The sequence below is a fragment of the Lagenorhynchus albirostris genome, chromosome 6, assembly GCF_949774975.1.
Source record: "Lagenorhynchus albirostris chromosome 6, mLagAlb1.1, whole genome shotgun sequence".
In the NCBI taxonomy this organism is placed as follows: Eukaryota; Metazoa; Chordata; class Mammalia; order Artiodactyla; family Delphinidae; genus Lagenorhynchus; species Lagenorhynchus albirostris.
This window is the reverse complement of record NC_083100.1, coordinates 18,990,065-19,011,650: the sequence shown is the minus strand read 5'-3', so window position 1 is coordinate 19,011,650 and position 21,586 is coordinate 18,990,065. Positions and strand designations below refer to the sequence as shown.

The 21,586-nt window shown below is 45.5% G+C and overlaps 2 protein-coding genes across 5 annotated transcripts in view; both read left to right on the top strand.

Annotated features, from left to right (window-relative positions):
* Positions 1-6,671, top strand: part of TTLL4 (tubulin tyrosine ligase like 4) — a 39,102-nt gene extending 32,431 nt beyond the window's left edge. For 2 of the 3 annotated variants that reach the window (XM_060152094.1, XM_060152092.1), the window contains 9 exons: positions 361-483; positions 786-884; positions 1,218-1,352; positions 1,767-1,904; positions 3,204-3,306; positions 3,931-4,141; positions 4,282-4,352; positions 4,757-4,842; positions 5,179-6,671. In XM_060152094.1, coding sequence (XP_060008077.1) covers positions 361-483; positions 786-884; positions 1,218-1,352; positions 1,767-1,904; positions 3,204-3,306; positions 3,931-4,141; positions 4,282-4,352; positions 4,757-4,842; positions 5,179-5,437 — 1,225 coding nt within the window. In that variant the 3' untranslated portion in view covers positions 5,438-6,671. The remainder of the gene's footprint in view (positions 1-360; positions 484-785; positions 885-1,217; positions 1,353-1,766; positions 1,905-3,203; positions 3,307-3,930; positions 4,142-4,281; positions 4,353-4,756; positions 4,843-5,178) is intronic. The other variant, XM_060152093.1, reaches the window with a different exon arrangement.
* Positions 6,672-18,616: 11,945 nt separating this feature from the next.
* Positions 18,617-21,586, top strand: part of LOC132522091 (sterol 26-hydroxylase, mitochondrial) — a 43,291-nt gene continuing 40,321 nt past the window's right edge. The window contains exon 1 of one of the 2 annotated variants that reach the window (XM_060152089.1): positions 18,617-19,003. In XM_060152089.1, coding sequence (XP_060008072.1) covers positions 18,632-19,003 — 372 coding nt within the window. In that variant the 5' untranslated portion in view covers positions 18,617-18,631. Of the gene's footprint in view, positions 19,004-19,196; positions 19,546-21,586 lie in introns of those variants that run through there. The other variant, XM_060152091.1, reaches the window with a different exon arrangement.

Sequence of the window (21,586 nt, the reverse complement as noted above, 5' to 3'; positions counted from 1 at the left end):
TCTGAGAACAAAGATGCTCCTTGTACTCTTACCACTTAGGAATTTACAAAGGTTTTAGGAGCTCTGTGTCAGGGGCTGGGGACAGAGACCAATATGTGTATTTGTTATTATAAATCACAGTTATATGTGGAAGGGGAAATAAGGAGGTCCTCTGCTTCACTGAATAGGGAGGGTCTTCCTGCAGGACTGAGGTGGGATAAATGGGAGATGAGTTTATCTGTGGTGTTTTGGAAATCTTACCAGTAGGTGTACTTCTCAGACCCTTGTGCATCTGAAAAGATCTGTCCACTTGTGCTTTGCCTCCTCAGGATATGGGGAAATGTTTGGACCGTTATCCTCTGCCTTTCCTCTCACTTCCAGGTATTCCCCTTCCATGAAGAGCCTTGGCAACAAGTTCATGCACCTGACCAACTACAGTGTCAATAAAAAGAATGCCGAGTACCAGGCCAATGAAGATGAAACGGCCTGCCAGGGCCACAAATGGTACCCAGACAGTGTCCCCATCAAGTGGAGGTCTAGAGGAGCACAGGGTTCTGGGGTTTGGGGAGGTTTCGGGGGGGTGGTGAGTGGAGGATTAATATAAGACCCAGAGATTATATAAACACTTGGCAATTCAGAATTGGTCTGTTTGCATCCAACTCATTTCTGTCTTAATTCAAAACATCAAACGAAGATATATGAAGAAGATACCTTTGGGCCTCTCATTCCTTTTTCTTTCTCTTTTCTTCATTGCTCATTCATAGACTACAACCCTAAATTCTCCCTCCTCCTCTCCTGCCTTACAGGGCACTGAAAGCTTTATGGAGCTACCTGAGCCAGAAGGGAGTCAACAGTGATGCCATCTGGGAGAAGATAAAGGACGTTGTTGTCAAAACGATCATCTCGTGAGTCACACTGCCACCCTGGGTGTGGGGCCTGCCACTGAACCCCCCCTTTTCTTATGGGCCTCCACCCTGCTGTGCTCCAGACTTTTGACCATGCTGTCAGAAGTTCCGTTTCTGAGGACAGGGTTTAGGAAGGAATGGATAGACTTAAATTCTGCTCTTCTACTGAACTTCATCCCCAGAAGCTGGCTCCAGATCACAGACATCTCTTGAGAGCTTCTTTTCCTGGGTTGCTTCTGTCCTCCTGTCTCTGAGCCACTCCATTGGCAGGGCAGCTCTAGGTAGAGCCTTTGGGAGGAGCTGAGCTGAATACTTTCTCCTCCCTGTGACTAGGTCAGAACCCTATGTGACCAGCCTGCTGAAGATGTACGTGCGGCGGCCCTACAGCTGCCACGAGCTCTTCGGTTTCGACATCATGCTCGATGAGAACCTCAAGCCCTGGGTCCTGGAAGTCAACATCTCCCCAAGGTAGGTATTCTCAGGACACTCGCAGTAGAAGCCTTTCTGTGTCCTCAAGATCCTGTTTCTGCTCCAGTCTTGCTGACTTTGGGAAAACCTTTCCTTCACTAGAATATGTGTTTTCCCTTCATGGTCTGTTTACGCATTCCCTTATTCTTTGCCGTTATCTCAGGGTTCTCTGACATTGGAGACAGATTGTTAAAAGTTACTCTTTTAAACTTGATGCCTACTGCATGCTTTTCCCTAGCAAGGTCATGGGCAGGAACCACCCTGTGTGAGGTTATTCACTATCCGTAGGGCAAGAAGACCCCCGTGATGGCGCTCATGAGTTTGGATGTAAATGGGGCTGGCATTGACTGGGACTTGGGACTGGAAACAGTTTTGGCATCTGCTTTTACCACTCTTTGCATCCTTTCCCTGAAGCCTCCACTCCAGCTCTCCACTGGACATCAGCATCAAAGGCCAGATGATCCGTGACCTTCTGAACCTGGCGGGCTTTGTTCTGCCCAGCGCAGAGGATATCACTTCCAGCTCCAGCAGCTCCAGCAGCTCCACCGCCAGGTCGGCCTCCGTGCTTGTCTGCAGCTCAGCTGGCAGCATGAGCAGCCCCATAGGGACTCTGGAAAGGGGTGGTGTCTGGGTGTTCCCTCCTGCTTGGTCTCCCTTACTGCTCGGTCTACTCACACACCACTCACTCAATCTACTCACACACCACTGCCATGTCAGTGCCCCTAAACGCCTGTTTGCTTAATTGCTCCCCTGCCCAGGAATCCCCACAGAGCCTGGGGGATCAGCTTTAAATTCCTCAAGCAGGGGATTCCCTGGCAGTCTAGTGGTTAAGACTCCACGCTTTCACTGCTGAGGGCCTGGGTTCAGTCCCTGGTCGGGGAACTACGATCCCACCAGCCATGCGGCACAGCCAAAAAAAAAAAATTCCTCAAGCAGACATTCAAGGCCCCAGCCTCTTTTTCCCAGGCACCCCTCCCTTAATTCCTCTTCCCAGCTCCTGTGCTCTGACAAACTGGATCGCTCATAGAACCTCAAGGCTGGAAGAATCCTTAAGGATCAGTTAGTCTAGTCTCCTCTCTGAAATGTTCACTGCTTCTCATTTTTCCCCTGTGGTGTCCCCTCCTCTGCTCATGGGGTTTCTTCCTCCTTCCACTCAGCAAGACCTCCCTGTTTCAACCTCACCCATCCATCAAAGCCTAGCTGAAGGCAGCATCTTCATGAAACTAGCTCAATGTGGGCTCTCTCCTCCACACCCCACAAAGCACTCAGAACCACTCTTGAGGAAAGGGAGCTCAAGTTTTTGGTAACAAAACTTGCTTTCCCCACTGTACCTTGTAGACTTATATTTGGCTCTGTGCTATAGTTATTTGTCATTTGACACATGCCATCCTGTGAGCTTCTTGGAGGCCATCTTTGTGTCTCTCTCAGCAGTAATTGTTGTAATGTGGGTGATAAAACTGAGGTGCAGGGAGGTCAGGGAATTTGTCCAGGATCACATAGCCAGTAGGGCCAAGCTGGATATCTATTATAGTAAGTGTTCACTAAATTAAGCTAAACTGAAATATATACAGTGATTGTTCCATGGTCCTCCTTTTTTTTTATCATTTAAATACAACTTAAAGAGGGTGCTTTGTACTCTTTTAGTTCTTACATGGTACTTCATCTTTGAGTCTCAGGCTACCGGAATGCAGTGCATTGCAGTCTGATTTACTCACGTAACGAACTTCTGTCCATCCTTCTTTGTCTTCTCTTGAGAAGGGTGTCTTCCTGGGCTGGACCCTCTCTCTACATGTCCTCAGGATGTGAAGCTGCTGACCTTACCCTTTGCCCCCTTTCCACCCTCTGCCTTAGCCTGCCCAGCTCCCCCAGGGACAGATGTCAAATGGCCCCAGAGTACTTCACTGCACAGAAGATGAAGAAAGCCTATTACCTGACCCAGAAAATTCCTGATCAGGTAGGAAATTGCCTTCACCCCAGTGCTAGTAGAAAGCTTCCCTGGTCAAACCTGTGGAGCCCCAAGGCAAGCAGTTTTTCTTCCCTCTAGGGCAGGGTTTCCTACATCCCCTGATGTGCAGGGATTTGTTGGAATGTATGTCATTCCGGAGAGAGTTGATGGCCCTTATCACATGTTCAACAACCACTCCTCTTAGCAAAGTGCTGTACCAGCCCACCCTTCTTGTAGAGCTGTAGACCCTTGGGTTTCTTTCCCTGAGGGGCACTGAGCTCCTGGAAGGCTTGACTTTCTCCGAGCAGATGAGGGAGTCAGATGGAAGTGTGGCAGACACGAGGCTGTGGCCAAATCTGGATTCTGATCTTGACTGCATCCAACAAATCGCTTAACCTCTGTGCCCCCTGTCTCCCCTCACCCCAGCCAAGAGTCTCTTCATCCCCCGAATAAGCTCAGCAGACTTGGGGATAGATGAGGCCCAGAGTGGGCCCACCAGACCGCCTTGGTGGTCCTTTGGTCCTGGAGCCTTAGGACCCCAGAGCTGTACTCCCCATCCCCCAGCTTTTTGATTCTCTGCCTCTGGCTTACACTCTTTGTCATACCCTTCTCCCCCCGTTCCTTGGGCCACAGGACTTCTATTCATCTGTGCTGGATGTCCTGACGCCAGATGATGTTCGGGTTCTGGTTGAGATGGAGGATGAGTTTTCTCGCCGTGGTCAATTTGAACGAATTTTTCCTTCTCGAATCTCTTCTCGCTATCTCCGCTTTTTTGAGCAGCCACGATATTTCAACATTCTCACCACCCAGTGGGAACAGAAGTACCATGGCAACAAGCTCAAAGGTGATGTGTCCTCCCTGCCCACATGCCATGTTTAATGAGAGATTAAATCCCAATAGACCAAGCAGTGGGCCTCTGTGGCAAGAAGAATAGGCCAGTTGGTTCCACCCTCTTAAGTCCCACCCTTGTTAATCTTGTCCTAGGAGTAGATCTGCTTCGGAGTTGGTGCTACAAAGGGTTCCACACAGGATCCATCTCTGATTCTGCTCCAGTGGTGAGTAGTGCCATTGGGGTGAAGGGGGACAGTCCTACCTCAGGCCCCTCCCTCTTCCACCTTAAGAGTGCAGCATGGGTTGGGTGTAGGTCCAGACCCTCTCACTTCTTCCCAAGGTTCTGCAGGTCTCTGTGTCTCAGGGCCCTTCCCTTTCAAGGGAATAATTGCCTCCAGGATTCCCTGGATGCCTTTCTTTCAAGGATCAGATGCTTTGTAGCCTCAGCTTCTTATCTGAATCAAGAGAGGACCAAGACTTCTCCCCATATGGGCCCATTCCTGCAGGGTAGGGAAGGGAAGAGCCCTTTGATCACTCAGAGGTAGAGCTGGGAAAGAGTCCTAAGACCCAGACACTCTCCCCTGACCTCTACCTCGCCCTTTGGCCTCATTGCTTCCTTTGCTTTTAGTGGACTCTCCCGACATCAATTCTGACTGTCCCAAAGGGTGATGTGACGCTCAATGATTTCTCCAAATCAGAGACTGGCAAGCTGGGGTGAGTGCTGCCTGGGCAAGGGAAGGGTGTTGAGTGTGAATTCGGGGAGTTTTCCTCCTCCCTCTCTTCCCAGAGTATGATGAGATCAGCGTTCTCCAGTTGGGGGTTGGTGGGAGTATCAGAATATGCAGCCACAGTATCTTCTTCCTGGTGGCTCTTGGTGTGCCCAGTAAAGCTGAGCTGGAGCACAGCCTCATCCGCAAAAGCAGCCACTTTCAGCCGTACTGAAATGAATACGGTGAATGCCTGCTCTAGACTCTGAAGGTAGCAGGTCGTGGGTTAAAGTCTCAGCTACACAATGTCTCAGCCATTTCTTCCTCCCTCTGTTCCCTTCAGAAAACATGGCTCCTCCAAGGGAAGCATACCACTCTCTGGAGATGGGACCATGCCCAAGCCCACGAAGACCCAAGCTGGCCTTTCCCCTTTCCCCAGGAAACCCAGTTCCTCAAAGGACAGTGAGGACACCAGCAAAGAGCCCAGCCTCTCCACCCAGACGTTACCCTTGATCAAGTACTCTGGGCAGACTTCAAGGCTTTCTGCCTCCTCCACCTCCCAGTCAGCTGGTGACTCCCTCCTGGCTGCTGTGAGCCTGTGACGGGCCTGCCTCCACCAGCCCCTGCCCAGGCGCACCAGCGTTAGCTACCTCATGGGAACCGGCTGGCCGGCCAGCCTGAGCTCCCACCCCTCCACCTCGCCCCTCCTTAGAGTATTTTTTGAAGTGGTTGAGTTGTAGAGGGGGGTGTCTGGCGGACTGGAGGGGTGGTGGGGAGGGGAACAAGGTGAGGAAGGTTCACTGGCTGGCACCTCATATCTCAGTGGAGAAGCCAATGATGGCCACTCAGCCTTATAAAGCAGGGTTTGGTTTCTACTTTGAGAGAGCCATGTGTGGTTTGTTTTAGGCCTTGGTGCAGTGACTGAGTTATGGCTCAGGAGGAGAAAACATACTGAACATATTCGGGCCTGAAGTCCCTTGCTCTCTATATAATTGAGGAGGTTCCTCTGAGGGTCCTTATTTCCTCAGGTCTCACCCTCCTGCCTCCCCAACCCCCTGTCCTGAGGAGTCACTTTCAGAAGCCTTCAGACCTCCTCAGTAGATAAGCAGGCAGAGGCCATGACATGCTGAACCATTTCCTATCGTCCTAGTCTTGGGGGCATCCCCACCTCGAGACCATTTCTCCTTTCATATACCCACCCAGCCAGTAGCCCTAGGTCTTCCTATTCTGACCTCACATCACTACTTGTTCAACCTTCTAGACTTCTCTCTCATGGATGTTACCCCTTCAGCTCTTGTCTCCCTGTGAGGTGAGAGGTTTTATGAACTTTGTGAATTTCCCATGGCTGCAGTAAAGGAGCCCAGATAATCCCACTTGCTGTTGCCTGTCTGGGTCCATATATCAAAGGACGCAATCCAAGGGGAGGGTGGAAGGAGCTGTGGTTCCCCCTTCACACTCTGGTGTTCGGGGTCTGGCTCTCAGGTTGCTAGGGCATGCAGACTCTGGTGGCCTGGAGGGCGGGTTCCAGGAGCAGCCACCACTGTAGGATGGGCTTCCAGTCAGGCTCCTGACTAAACCTTGTACTCTGAACTGGATCTGCCTCCCCAAGACTCAGTAAACAGTGAGGGTTCAATAAATGTTGACCACGTGAACTGTGCGTACGGAGGTCTCACAGGACACAAACACCTAAGCCAGAAGCTCTGCCTCTCTCTCTCTCCTGGGCCCAGGGGAAAGCCAAGGTGGGAGGGTTTGGATCAGAAAGGTTGTTTTCACTTGAACGATGCTCCTCCTTAACCTGGCACTTCCTGGTTGCTGCTCGCCCCCTCCCCAGCCCTACAATCCCTTTACTTCATTTCATTTTTCTGTCAGCGGGGCCCAACAAGAAGCCAACTGGCTCCTTGACTCAGTTACCCAGGTTTTCCCGTTGACGCATCAGGCAGGATGCTCTGCTCACGGTCTGACCCCAGGCTTTCTCTGCCTTCATTCTTGAGCTTGGGAGAGATATCCTGCTTTGTGGCTCCAGGAGTTCTGTGGTGAGTTGGGAGGGAGCCCTGGAAAAATCACTGAGAGGCCTGACTGCGTTCAAGGCCACACAGTTGATGTGTGAAGGCCATGTTGACAGTTGTGAAGAAAGCTTGATGGCAAAGTCCTGGGTCACTTCTGTGCAGTGGTAAGGACTTCAAAGTCAGGTCCGTAGGAGAGGTCCTTGACAGTCCTGTTAAATCTCTTCTGCTAGACTTGAAGCCAACTCCCTCTTGTTCTGCAAGAGTGGGTGCAATATTCTAGTGCAAATGTCAAACCTTGTGACGAGGGCAGGAAGCAGCATTCCTAGGAAAATTAGCCACCTGCTTAAGCAGTTTTGTTGCGGCTCATCCTCTGGTGCAAAGGCTTAGGTGTGGAGGCCTGATAGAGCTGTGCCACTCCCTGGGAACCAGCTTCAATACTTTGCCTTCTGAGAATCCCCAGATGGACAGCACAACCATTCCCATCCCCGTAACTGGAGAAGGGACCGCAGCATGATGGGAAGCAGGGGAGTGGGCTGTGGGGAAATTAAATGAGTGATGGAAGTAGAGTGTTCTTAGTAGCTTAAAACATGTTTATACTTTTAAAGTTTTCATCACCTTTGAGTATCTGGTATATGTGTGTGTGTGTGTGTGTGTGTGTGTTGCTGGGTTGGAGAAAGGAATGAGGCTAATGTGTTATACTTCCCTTTCAGCCTTGAAAGAAAATGAAATCTTGCTTATTAAGAATTCAGCATACATACTTAACAATGCATACCTACAGTATGAGGTATTCAGCTAAATAAGGAATTTGGGGGAAGTAATGAGATTTTTGGGAAAGTTTAAATTTGAGGGTATAGTAGAGTAGATGTTTGTCAGAACATGTCAGTTTTTCCCTAACTTGATAACGTACCCAGTCCCCGTTTGGAGAAAGGGGAGCAAGTGCTCCTGAGTCAGGGAATGCAGTGTGCAGGGTATTTCTGAAGCACTGGAGTAAGGATTTGGGGGTGAGGGCCGGGGGTGGGGCGGAAGGAGGGTGGTTACCATTTCTGTTTACTTCAAATTCACTCAAGCTTGATCAGACACTAAGGAACTTAGAATGAATACTTAATGGAGAGGTGGCATGGGGATAAGAAAAGAGCGTGAACCTTGGAGTCTGACCTAGGGCTCAAATCTCAGTTCGTTTGTGTAGCCTTGGGCATGTCATCTAACTTTTTAAAGTTTTTAAATAATGCGAATTTAATACCTACATTGTAAGGTTGTGAAAATTAAGTAAAACATAGTAAAAGCACTTAGGACATAGGACTTAATGCATGGTTACTCCTTTCTCCATTTGCTATCCAAGCCCTGTTCCTTGATTAGGGAAAGGCAGGCAAGAAAGTAAAACCCTTTCCACTAAGGAATGAAGCAGCTATGGAGACATATTAGAAGTGAAGAAGGCCAGAACAGGGTTTGGCCTGGGTGATACCTCATCACCCCTACCTTCACTGTATCACCATTATTCATTCTACTGTTTCACACTTTGTTGGGGATTTATTTCTTTACTTAAATATTTCACAGACAGAATGCAAATTAAAAGTATGTGAATTGGGCTTACTCAGTCCTATTCAGAGAGAAGCTTTGATAAGAAAGGGAGCGTGAGGGAGCAGTGGATGCCTGGGGGCTGGAGAGGGGAGGAGCAGGGCACAGAAAATAGAGACCTTGAACTGGAGCCAGAGAACATGCAGGAACGTAACAGCTGTGCCGAGGGGACGCTTGTCGTTACAGGTACATTGTTATGATTTGAGGCTATTTAGTTGAGGGTGATTGTGCCTCCTGGGACCCTATCGAAAGGACACACCTTATTGCCCTCTGGGACCATCCAACAGTGGGCCAGTGCAGGAGGTTGATAATCCAGGTGCACAGTCTGCTCCGCTTCCCTCCACAGCTGAATTAGTTACCCAAATAAGGTAGTCACCAAAGGCAGCCGGGGGACCTCCTCTCCTGGCTTCCTCTGGATTTGTCCTAAGACTAAGCTCTGTTTACAGTATGGATTTCCCAACTGCTTTGAAACAGTGATGGTTTTCAGAGGTGTGGAGTTGAGGGAGCTCCATTTCATGCCACTTGAGAGTCTAATCCAGCCTCTCGAACAACACTCGGTCATTTAGATCTCCCTGTTTGCAGGGAGTTTGCAGAGCAGTTTGCAAGCAGCCTTTATGTTGCTCTTGGCAGATTTCTCATAGGTGAAAGAATATGAGAAGGATCAATAGCAAGGTGGGTGTTTTCTAAAACCCATTTGTGCCTTATTATAATGGACTGAGACACATGGAATGCTACGGACTGTCATGGGGAAATCCAACACAATTTTAAAAAGATAATAATCTCTAAATCTCAACTAGTAAAATGAGGAGACCAGAGCTTACCTTGTAGGGTAGTTATGAGAGTTAAGGGGGCAGGGGGGCAGAATATACATAAAGCACCTAGTCAAGTGCCTGATACATATATAATGCAGACTAAAAAAAACCAGTTAACACCACCAAAACCATTTTCATAAAGTAACAGTAACACTGTGTAACACAGCATGTTACTATTATAATGGTACTATGATACTATTATAGTAGCATGTTACTCCTACAAAACTGTGATAAACATGGAATGGCAAACTGGTGATTTAATCAAGATAATTCATTTAGAAAAATTGAAGCCCTTAACATTAGTTGTCAGAGAAGTGCGGTTAAAACTATAATGAGGGCTTCCCTGGTGGCGCAGCGGTTCAGAGTCCGCCTGCCGATGCAGGGGACACGGGTTCGTGCCCCGGTCTGGAAAGATCCCATATGCCGCGGAGCAGCTGGGCCCGTGAGCCATGGCCGCTGAGCCTGCGCGTCCGGAGCCTGTGCTCCCCAAAGGGAGAGGCCACAACAGTGAGAGGCCCGTGCACCGGAAAAAACAAAACAAAACAAAACTATAATGATACAGGCTGAGGAGCCAACGGGGAAAAGCTACCAACTGTGGGATTATGACTAAACCTCTAAATAAGAATCCCAGCAAGGCAGAACCACAGGGCAGTCATGGCTAAGCCTCCTTGGCTGGTCCCGCAGTCCCTACTGCAGGCAGGCGGCCAAGTGCTTCCCTCTCTCCCCCGTGAGGCCCATAGCACACGCAGGGCGGGGGCCTGAGCCGAGAGCCTCTAGTTCAGAGAAAGGGGGGCTGCCTCCTTGCATGTCACGCAAGGCACATTCCTGGGGCATCTGGTGTTAAACCATTCGTAGACAACCTGCTTCTGGGTCAGGGTTGTGTGCAGCTGAACAGCTCCCTCACTGCAATCTGTTGAAAGTCAGCCCTCAACATAAGCGTTTGGAGAAAAAGAAAAAGAAAAGAAAAACTACAAGGAGACACCACTTACACAGCAGAATGGCTCAAATGAAAAAGGCTGAAACTACCAAGTGTCTGCAAACATGGAGCAGCTGGAACACATACATTGCTGGTGGGAATGCAAAATGGTACATTGGAAAATAGCTCAGTAGGTTCTTATGAAGTGACATACACTCAACATATGACCCAGCAATTCACTCCTGCTTGCAAATGTTCACAGCAGTTTTATTCATAATAGCAAAACCCTGGAAACAACCCAAATATCCAACAACTAGTGAATGAATAAACAAATTGTGATATATCTGTTCAATACTACTTAGAGGAGGCCAAAAAGAGGAGTAAACTGACGCGTGCAACAACATGGATGAATCTCAAGAGCGTTATGCTGAGTGAAAGAAGCCAGAAACAAAAGACTACGTACTTTATGATTCCATTTATGTAACATTCTAGAAAAGGCAAACTAGGGACAGAAAGCTTATCAGTGGTTGCTAAGGATTATAGATGACAGAGGGGAGGGACAGTTGAGCAGGTTGGAAATATCCTGTACCTTGATCGTGATGGTGGCTATATGACTATGTTTGTTGAAACTCATCAAATTATACACTTAAGATGGATGAATTTTCTTATAAGTAAATAAAGCTGACTTGAAAAAGGCCAAGGAGAGGGCTTCCCTGGTGGCGCAGTGGTTGAGAGTCCGCCTGCTGGTGCAGGGGACACGGGTTCGTGCCCCTGTCCAGGAGGATCCCACATGCCGCGGAGCGGCTGGGCCCGTGAGCCATGGCTGCTGAGCCTGCGCATCCGGAGCCTGTGCTCCGCAACAGGAGAGGCCACAACAGTGAGAGGCCCGCGTACCGCAAAAAAAAAAAAAAGGCCAAGGAGATAACCATTTCATGATGCATATGTATATTAAATAAAAGTTCGATGAGATGACACTAGAATAGTTAAAATTTATGTATTTTTAAAAAATATTTATTTGGCTGCGTGAGGTCTTAATTGCAGCAGGCGTGCTCCTTAGTTGCAGCTTGCAGGCTCCTTAGTTGCAGCACGTGGGCTTCTTAGTTGTGGCTCCAGGGCTCCTTAGTTTTGGCATGCAAACTTAGTTGTGGCAGGCATGTGGGATCTAGTTCCCTGACCAGGAATAGAACCCTAGCCCTCTGCATTGGGAGCACAGAGTCTTATTCATTGCACCACCAGGGAAGTCCCTAGAATAGTTAAAATTTAAAAGGCAGTCAAGATTTAAGAATCCGCCTGCCGATGCAGGGGACATGGGTTCGATCCCTGGTCCAGGAAGATCCCACATGCCATGGAGCAACTAAGCCCGTGCGCCACAACTACTGAGCCCGTGAGCCACAACTACTGAAGCCCGTGTGTGTAGAGCCCATGCTCCTCAACAAGAAAAGCCACCGCGGTGAGAAGCCCACGCACTGCAGCAAAACAGTAGCCCCCGCTCACCGCAACTAGAGAAACCGCGGGCGCAGCAACAAAGACCCAACACAGCCAAAAAAAAAAAGAAAAGGAAATTGTTGCAGCTACCTTTGGAAAAAACAGTGTCCCACATTAGCCATCAGGAAAATGCAAATTCTAAATATACCATGTATATCATAATTATTGCAGAGAGCTGCATACTAAGACTGATAATTTCATTATCACAGTATTATCAGTAGCTCATCTGACCTGGGAACTCCACTCCTAGGAATATGCTAGTGATGGGGTGAATTGTGTGCCCCCAAATACGTAGGCTGAAGTACTGATCATATTGTGACCTTATTAGGCAGTAGGGTCATTGCAGATATAACTACTTAAGATGAGGTCATACTGGAGCAGAGTGGGCCCCTATTCCAATATGACTGATATCCTGATGAAAAGGGGAAATTTGGACACAGATATGCACACAGGGAATATGCCATGTGAACATGAGGGCAGAGATTAGGGTGATGCAACGAAGAGTAGCCCCCACTAGCGGCAACTAGAGAAAGCCCGTGTGCAGCAACGAAGACCCAATGCAGCCAAAAATAAATAAATACAATAAATTTATATTAAAAATTAAATTATTATTAAATTTGGTGTGTATATTTCCAATTGTGTGTGTGTGAGAAAGAGAACCAACTGTTGAAAGGGTTTTGTAATTCTTAATGAAATATTATGAGCATTTTAATAAAACTCATGCTCTTCACTGAATCATTCTGCCTCTTGTTTCCATAAATTCTTTTGTTTCAGGATAGAGAGCCTCATTCAAGTGTCAGATTATAGCAACAGCCCCAGCTGCTCCCTTGTAATCGAGTGGACCTCCCACATTAAGGAAGCAGCGGTTGGAGTGTTTCATCTCATTCCCTTTAGGGAAAGACTGACACAGCAGAGAACAAAATAGTTATTTGCTTTGCGAAAGTTGAACTTCAGACAAATGCTGAAATATTTGATTACTGAGAGCCAGGATTTTCTGCTCTGAGAGCAGAAGAGTTACCTTAGCTGGTAGAAGGGAAGGCAGCGATGCTGAGGTCTATGGAAAAGAAGGCAGTACAGATCATTCATAATCACTGGGACCCCAGTTCCTGAATTCTGGCTCTGACTTTACTAGCTGTATGACTTGGGAAAATTATTTTAAATCTCTGCCCCACTGTTTTGTAAAATATTAGGATAATAGCATTATTAACTCTTAGAGTTGATGCAGGAATCAAATGAATTAATATTAGAAAAGTGGTCAGAACAGTGCCTGATACATAGCGAGTCCTCAAATGTTAATTCTTCTTCCTTCTCCATTCCCCTTCTTCTTCTCTTCCTCCTCCTCCTCCTCCTTCTAGGCTGATGTGTGTCCCTGATATAGGGGCCTGTGTCCTGCACTTCTCCTTTGCCAATGACTGAGAATCTGAGAACAAAAAAGACCTGTACCTGCTTCCTAGAAGGGAAGTCCCAGACGTTTCCTCATGCCAAGTATGAGGACATCTGAGACATGTAGGCAGATAGGCCTGAGATGACCTCAAAGTTCTCCTTCAGAAAGAGTCACGTGCTCCCAGGGGCCCATAAAGTCTGTGGAAGTGGGAAAGTAGGAGAGAGAGAGAGATTTGAGAGACTTTTGGTCAGGAATGGGGGTAGAGAGTGAAGCCAGGTAGAAATGAAGATGTTTCAGTTAATGGCAGCATAGGCTAATAGTAGCTGAGGACCAGTTTGGGGCCCTCACATGTGTTAGGCACAATGTAATCCCTCAAAATTAGAACCAACCACAAGGAAAGGAAAGGGCAAGTGCAATACTGCAATTCTGACACTAAACCTGGAGTTAGTGCAGACTACAGTTTAAAGGCATAGTCCCCAACTAGACTGCCCTCACTTCAGATGCCAGCCACAAGTCTGGAGGTTCCCAGGCTACCTGTAGTTTTCACCAACTGGCCACAAATTCACATGTTCCTGCAACCCCCTGAGGTTTGATAATTCACTAGAATGATTCACAGAACTCAGGAAAGCTCTATACTTAGAATTACAGTTTTATTATTATGCTTATGAATCAGGACCAGCCAAACGAAGAGACGTATACCCTAAATAATAGCCAGGATATAAAGAACAGACAACCAGGAGAAAATACTTGTAATACATGTAACAGAGGTTAATCTGTTAATCTAAGTAGAAAAAGAACTCCAACAAACTAATAAGAAAAGACAGAAAATCCAATAAAAAAAGATCAAAGGATATGACTAAGGACTTCATAGAAGAAATAGAAAGGGTCAATAGGCATATTTTTTAAAAAACAGCCCTAAGCCTTTATAATATTTAAGGGAATTCACATTAAAATTTCAACATGCTTTTTTCAACTACAGGTGAAAAAAAGTTTATATAAATATAGAACAAGGTCTGGAAGATTATGCACTAAATTATGAACAGTACTTCACTTGGAAGGAATATAATTGGGGAAGCAAAGCAGAGGTCTTTTAATTTGTTCCCTTATATAAGTGGTGGGATTATGGGTGATTTTTACTTTGGGGTTGTTTTGCTGTATAATTTAATTCCTTGGAAAGCAATGTAAACATAACTTCTCTGTGTTCAGGAGGCTTAGAAAGTTTTTATTTGTTTATTTTAATTTTCAAAATCACAAAAATGTATGAGTTAATTAAACGAAAGAATCAGACCAGTTTTTTAACCTACTCTCAAATCTCAAACCAATTTTTTTATACACACTGTTTGTCCTTGTACTTAATTCATGGGTATCTTCAAATATACATTTTCCCCAACATACTTCTTTCTAGATACCTCCCTCCCCTGAAATAGAAAAGAAAGGAGAAAAAAGAAAAGAAACAAAAAATAAGGTCCTATATGTATGTACAGGTTTAATTGTTTTAATACATTATTATTGCTTTTACTAAATTTTTTGGCCCTGGTAAGGTCCCAAGTGACCAAGTTACCTGATAGCCAGATATCACTTTGAGACACAAGTTTCCAGAAATGTCAAAACAAGATGTTTTGCTATGTGACTTTTGAATAAGCCACTTAAAAAAACCCTGACATATTGCAAGTACATACTACACAATTCTAAGAGCCAAGAGAGCATGCTGTGAAGTTGTGTCCCTGTCACCTTTGTCCCTGAGGCCACTACAGTTACAAGGTTCTTGTGTATCCTTCCAGAGATATTCTATGCATGTGCAAACACTGGCATAATTTTGTCATAGCCTACCATACTACTGCTTTGCATCTTGCCTTTTTTATTTTATATCTTGGAAATTGTTGTATATCAGTACACATAGAGCTGTATCATTGTCTTTTTAAAGCTGCAAATGATTCCAATGCATGAATTTACTATAATTTATCTCATTAATCCCCTACTGATGGGTTCAGGTTGTTTCCAATATTTTCTTTATCTGTACAAACAATGCTGTAATAAATATCTTTGTATATTTGTGATTTTACGAATGTACAAGTATATTCGCAGAAAAGAAAATCCCTACAAGTAGAACTGCTGGCTCAAAAGTAAGTGCACTTTAAATTTTGAAAACTCTGCAGCAAGTTGTACTTCCTTAAACCATGACTGAGAGTTTGTTTCCCTATACCCTCAAATACATAGTGGTATCAAACTTTTAATCTTTTTCAATCTTATAGGTGAAAAATGGTTTCTGATGTAGTTCTGATTTGTCTTTCATTGCAAGTAAAGTTGAACATTTTTGCATGGGCTAAAGAGCCATTTATAGTTCCTCTTCCATGAATTATCATTCATTATGGCTTTTTAAAAAAATTTATTTATTTTTGGCTGCTCTGGGTCTTCGCTGCTGCGCACGGGCCCCCTCTAGCTGCAGCGAGTGGGGGCCACTCCTTGACGCGGTGTGCGGGCTTCTCACTGCAGCGGCCTCTCCTGTGCAGCACTGGCTCTAGGACTTCAGCAGTTGTGGCTCGCGGGCTCTATAGCGCAGTCTCAGCAGTTGTGGCGCACAGGCCTAGCTTCTCCGCTGCATGTGGGATCTTTCCAGACCAGGGATCGAACCCGTGTCCCCTGCATTGGCAGGTGGATTCCCAACCACTGTGCCACCAGGGAAGTCCCACCATTCATTATGTTTAAATTTTTTATTTCATTTCATTTATTTTAAAACTTTCCTTCAAGTTATAAAAATAATTTTTGCTATTTAAAGATTCTCTTGTAAGGTAAGAAAAAAAATCCAGCTACATGGTATTTATGAGAGATACTTCTAAATCAAAATAATCTAGAATGACTGAAAAATAAGAGGGATGAATAAAAGATATATCAAACAAATTCATAGGAATAACAATTGTAGGAATAACAATATTAAAGTCAAACAAACTAAATCCAAAGCAATTTAATATTTTAATATTTCAAATTTATAAAAGGTGCTATATAAGAATATATAATAGTCAAGAATATATAGTATATAATAGTCATGAACCTTTATGAACCTAACAGCAGATCTTCAAAATATAAAACCAAAGCTGTTGAAAAGACACAAAATAATTGACAAATCCACAAATCCATAATATTTGGGGGATACTTGAACATGCGTCTCTCAGATATTAACAAATCAAGTAGACAAAAATAAGTAGGGCTACAGAGGGTTTAAATAACAAAATTAATAAGTTAATAAACAAAATACATATTTTTCAAAAATACACATGGAATAGTCACAAAAATAAACAAGTACTAGACCATCAAAAATGTTTTAGTAATTCTAAAAAGCAGATCATTAATACTCTGACCACAATGTAATAGCATTATAAATTAATAACAAAAGAATGGTCCCTTTCAAAACAAAAAACAAAACTACAACTATTTGAAAGTAAATAAAAACACTTTCCTGCATGACTTAGATTAAAAAGAAAATCAAAATGGAAATTACAAACTATTGGGAAATGAGTGACAGTGAAAGAAATTGCTTATTTAATCTTATTGGATATGGCCAAAATAGTATGATGTGAAAATGTGTAGCATTAAGTCCATTAATTAGGAAATAAAATTTCACTAAGCAGTCATTTAAAAAAAAAAGTTAAAAATATAATATATCAAGAAAATGAACCCAGAGGGGGGGAAAAAGAATTAATAAAGGTAAAAGCATAAATTGGATTTCCACTTCTCTTAATACCTGACTCAGTCCTCTCTCAAAGGATAACTTGAAAAGCTGAAGAAAATATGACCAGCATTTACTTGAAGGAATCAGCATCAGAGAACAAACAAGGTAATAAAGATCTATCAGACAAGAACCAAGAGAAGACAGAACTCCAGAGGTAAGTTAGGCATTAGGTACCACTTTCCTATTAGTAGCATTTCCCATTTTCAGAAGAGGAAGCTGAGAAGTTGAGTGGTTTAGCCTCACAGGGCTGTGTGAAGAATAGCTGGAGTCCATAATCTCTTATACCCAAACTTTGGGTTGGGACCCAAAAAGATTAAGGACTGGAAATAGACTAGCCTTCTAAAGAACTACAGTTCAGCTTCAAAGCATCTCATTCCCTGAAACTGAATTATGGTGATTCTGGATTGTGGGTGCCTTTAGGCAACTGTCAGAAATAAAAGTAAATCTTCCACGGGGAAAATGAACTCATTCTAAACTTCAAATTAGTTCCACTAGAAACTTAATGAATACATTTTCTGGTACACAATCAAAAGAAACAAGGCCCAGGAAGAAACATGGCAATATGTACAAAACCACCAGAAATAATGGACAATAGAAATCGTCCCACATAGATTCCATGTATTGGAGTTATTGGTCATAATTCTTAAAACAACTATGCTTACAAAAGTAAAGGGTATAATAAAAAATAACATTGGGCTTCCCTGGTGGAGCAGTGGTTAAGAATCCGGCTGCCAATGCAGGGGACACAGGTTCAAGCCCTGGTCCGGGAAGATCCCACATGCCAGTGGAGCAACTAAGCCCGTGTGCCACAACTACTGAGCCTGAAGCTCTAGAGCCCGTGAGCCACAACTACTGGGCCCATGTGCTGCAACTACTGAAGCCCATGTGCCTAGAGCCCATGCTCCATAACAAGAGGAGCCACTGCGATGAGAAGCCCGTGCACCGCAACGAAGAGTAGCCTCCACTCGCCGCAACTAGAGAAAGCCTGTGCACAGCAACGAAGACCCAACGCAGACAAAAAATAAATAAATTTATTTAAAAAAAAAACATTAAGAATTTTGGCATAAAACTAGAAATATTTTAAAAAGGACAGATTTGAAAAAAACTAAAGTTGAAAAACTGAGAAATACAATAATAGAAATTTAAAATTCAATGGATAGATTTAACATCAGACACAGCTGAATAGAGAATGAGTTAGAAGAGACAAAATGATAGAACAATACAGAAGAGAGGGTAAGAGACAGGGAGGATACAGTCAGAAAGTCTAACATATATATATATAATTTGAAGTCCTAGGAGAGAAGAAAAATAAATGGGGTAAAAGGAATGTTTGAATATCTGAAAACTTCCAAAACTGATGAAAGATATTCAGTCACAGAGTCAAGAAACTCTCTGACCCCTAAGGGGATAAATGAAAAGAAATCCACACCTAGCTACATCAGCTGTCAGTCTAATTGTTGCCCCTTGAACTTAATATGCCTTTTCTGCCTCTGGCTGCCTGTAAATAACCAATTCTTCAAATGGTCTTAGAAAAAGCTTTATCATTCTGCTGGTTCTACCTCTAATGGGTTGAATAAGCTTTGAGCTCGTGTATGAGTTATGTTTTTAACTTTTTGAAACTTGTACTTTGAATATACATATATGAAACAAAGAATTCATGAAATAATACTTTTCCTTCTTGCAATATTTTCTGTACTATTTTGTTCTATTCCATCTTATTAAAAGATAATTTTGGTCACATTCACTAAATCTGGTCTCAACCTGCAGTTTGAGAAATCCTGCCTCAGCAGACCAGGGAGTATGTGGGTGGTGGGGAGGGAGAGGGGTAGAACTGCATTTTTTGAAAACCCTAATATTTAAATTTGTTTGGCTTCCTCCCTCCAGGAATCAGATGACCCTGGAGACAGGGTCGGGTTTTTTGCTCTTCGCTTTTCTGCACAGGGGGATTTTTTGCTCTTTCCTCGCTCAGCCCTCAGACTCCAGGATCAACATTGGAGGCTATCAGGAAAAGCCAGCGGCCGGTTTAATCTCAGCAGTCGGTTCCTGGTCCCTCCGGGAAGTGAGATCAGCTGAGACGCTGGCGCTCTGGGATGGCGAACCGGCCTCCCCGTCTTGGAAGGCTCCCGGGCTGCCGAGAACTTTGCCGCACTCCTGCCGGGAATTGAGACCAAGCGAGCTTCAAGTTCTCCTCGAGAGTTCGCGGAAGTGCGAGGTGGGGGAGTCGCGGAGGAGGCGGCCATCGTCAGCGCTCTGTGGGTCTCCCGTAAGTCCCCCGTGCATCTTCTGCCTTGGCGTTGTCCGGCCCCTCCCCGAGCCAGGAGGCTTACAGTTGGAAAGGGTGACTTCTGCGAGTCCCTTAGGTCCTATTTGGAGGGACTGAAGACCGCAAGGAAAAGTGAGCAGTAAGAGGCCTGGTCAACCTTCGTCCGGCCCGCCCTGCGCTACCGGTACCCTTGAACCCGCCCCTGCTGTTTTGTCTCTGGACAAGTTGCTGGCGCTCTGTATTCGCTATCCAAAGGCGTGGCGGCGCGAGCCATGAATCGTATGGGTACGCTGGGCTGCGCAAGGCTGCGGTGGGCGCTGCTGGGGACGCGGGTGGCTCTCCCTGGCCTCGGCTCCCACGGGGCCAGAGCCAAGGCCGCGATCCCCAGCGCCCTGCCTGCGGCCCAGGCAGCCGAGGCTCCCGGAACCGGGCCTGGCGATCGGAGGCTGCGGAGCCTAGAGGAGCTTTCAGGGCCAGGGCGGCTGCGTCTCTTATTCCAGCTGTTGGTGCAAGGCTACGTTCTGCACTTGCACCAGCTCCAGGTAACCGAGCTGGGGGCCTCGCGACCAGGGGATGTGGTGCGCACCCGGACAGAGAAGTTGGGGATGGGGAGACGTTGGACAAAAAGTGAAGGACACGTTTAGCTCGGGACCTAGTGGGGCTGTGGTCATACCTTGGGAATCTGTAGGGGCTATGAACTGAAATGAACAGGTCAAGGGGTGGTATGAAGCAGGAGGGCACTGGACTAGAGGTGATTTGGGAGGCTAGGTTTAAAGTGGACAGAGGTTGAGATTCAGTCTCATCTCCTTGACTTCTCTTTTCACACTGGGTACTCCACCCATTCTAGACTTCTTCCAATTCCTTAAGTCTAGAAAGTCCTTCCCCCGCCTTAGGGTCTAGGAGGTTCCCTCTGCCTGAACTGTTGTCTTCACCCTTCTACTTAAACACTTGTTTTTGTCTCTGTGATTTCCCTGGGCTGGGTTAGACACCTGTTAAAGTGCTCCGGTAAAGCACCATCTTCTTTCTCTGTCACTTCCTCTGTGTTATATGTTTTTTAAAATTTATTAATTTTTAATTTATTTATTTTTGGCTGCTCTGGGTCTTCGTTGTTGTACGCAGGCTTTCTCTGGTTGCGGCGAGTGGGGGCTACTCTTCTTTGCGGTGCGCGGGCTTCTCATTGCGGTGGCTTCTCTTGTTGCGGAGCACGGGCTCTAGGCGCGCAGGCTTCAGTAGTTGTGGCTCGTGGGCTTTAGAGCACAGGCTCAGCAGTTGTGACGCACGGGCTTAGTTGCTCCGTGGCACGTGGGAATCTTCCCGAACCAGGGCTCGAACCCCTGTCCCCTGCATTGGCAGGCAGATTCTCAACCACTGCGCCACCAGGGAAGCCCCTGTGTTATATGTTTATAAGTAATATAAACATTTCTTTAATATTGCCCTCTTGCAAGAATGTAAGCCCTGTGAGAGCAGGGGTCCTCCTGTTTGGCCTGTATCTCCAAGCCTGGCACTTGTAGATGCTCAAATATTTGTTGAATCAAAGAAAAGTCCATATATATATATATATATATATTTTTTTTTTTTTTCCGGTACGCGGGCCTCTCACTGTTGTGGCCCCTCCCGTTGCAGAGCACAGGTTCTGGACGTGCAGGCTCAGCGGCCATGGCTCACGGACCCAGCCGCTCCGCGGTATGTGGGATCTTCCTGGACCAGGGCACGAACCCGTGTCCCCTGCATCAGCAGGCAGACTCTCAACCACTGCGCCACCAGGGAAGCCCGAAAAGTCCATATTTTAATTGTATCCTCAGGCCACATCATTTAAAAATGAAGTGATTGATTATATGATCTAATACAACTATCAAATGCTTTCTTAATAAAATTAATATTTCAAACATTAAAAAAAATAAAGTGGACAGAGGTTGTAGAAGGGAGCTGTCTTGGTAACAGAATAGCACATGCAAGTGTATAAGCTGCCAGATGTTATAGAACCACTATTTATCTGTGGTGATATTTATGGTGATATCGGCTACCACAGACTTCTTCCAGAGGAAATGGCTTCTGGAGGATTACAGAGGTTTGGCGATTTGCAGGGTAAATTTCCCCTTAATGGAGAAAAAGATGTCATTGCTCAGAGAGTGAAAGCAAAATCATAGACATTAAGGAAAAGGTACATTTTTGTTATTAAGAAATCAAAGTCCAGTAAGAAGGTTTTATCCAGTGGAACACTGATATGAGGCAGGGATGGATGGATCGCCCACTGTCAATGGACAGAGACTGGAAAATCCAATGTTGGTTAAGTTGGAGAGGTTTTAGGAAGTGAACCGAAGAGATTCATGTGGAATTTGTCTTTCTGATGACTATTAACAAATATTAACGCACCCACTCTGCCCTAGGCATTTTTCCAAGAGCTGAGCTTCAGTGAGATGTGGCCAATACCCACGTGGGGGTTAAATGCTTCTTTGGGGAAGAGGGGTAACAAGGGAGTAAACAAATCAGCAAACAGCTAATTTCAGAAAGAAAGCTGAGTGCCCTGGGAGGAGAAGCCAGTCCAGGGCTGGGGAAGGAGTGGGACCTTTGATTCGAGCATGC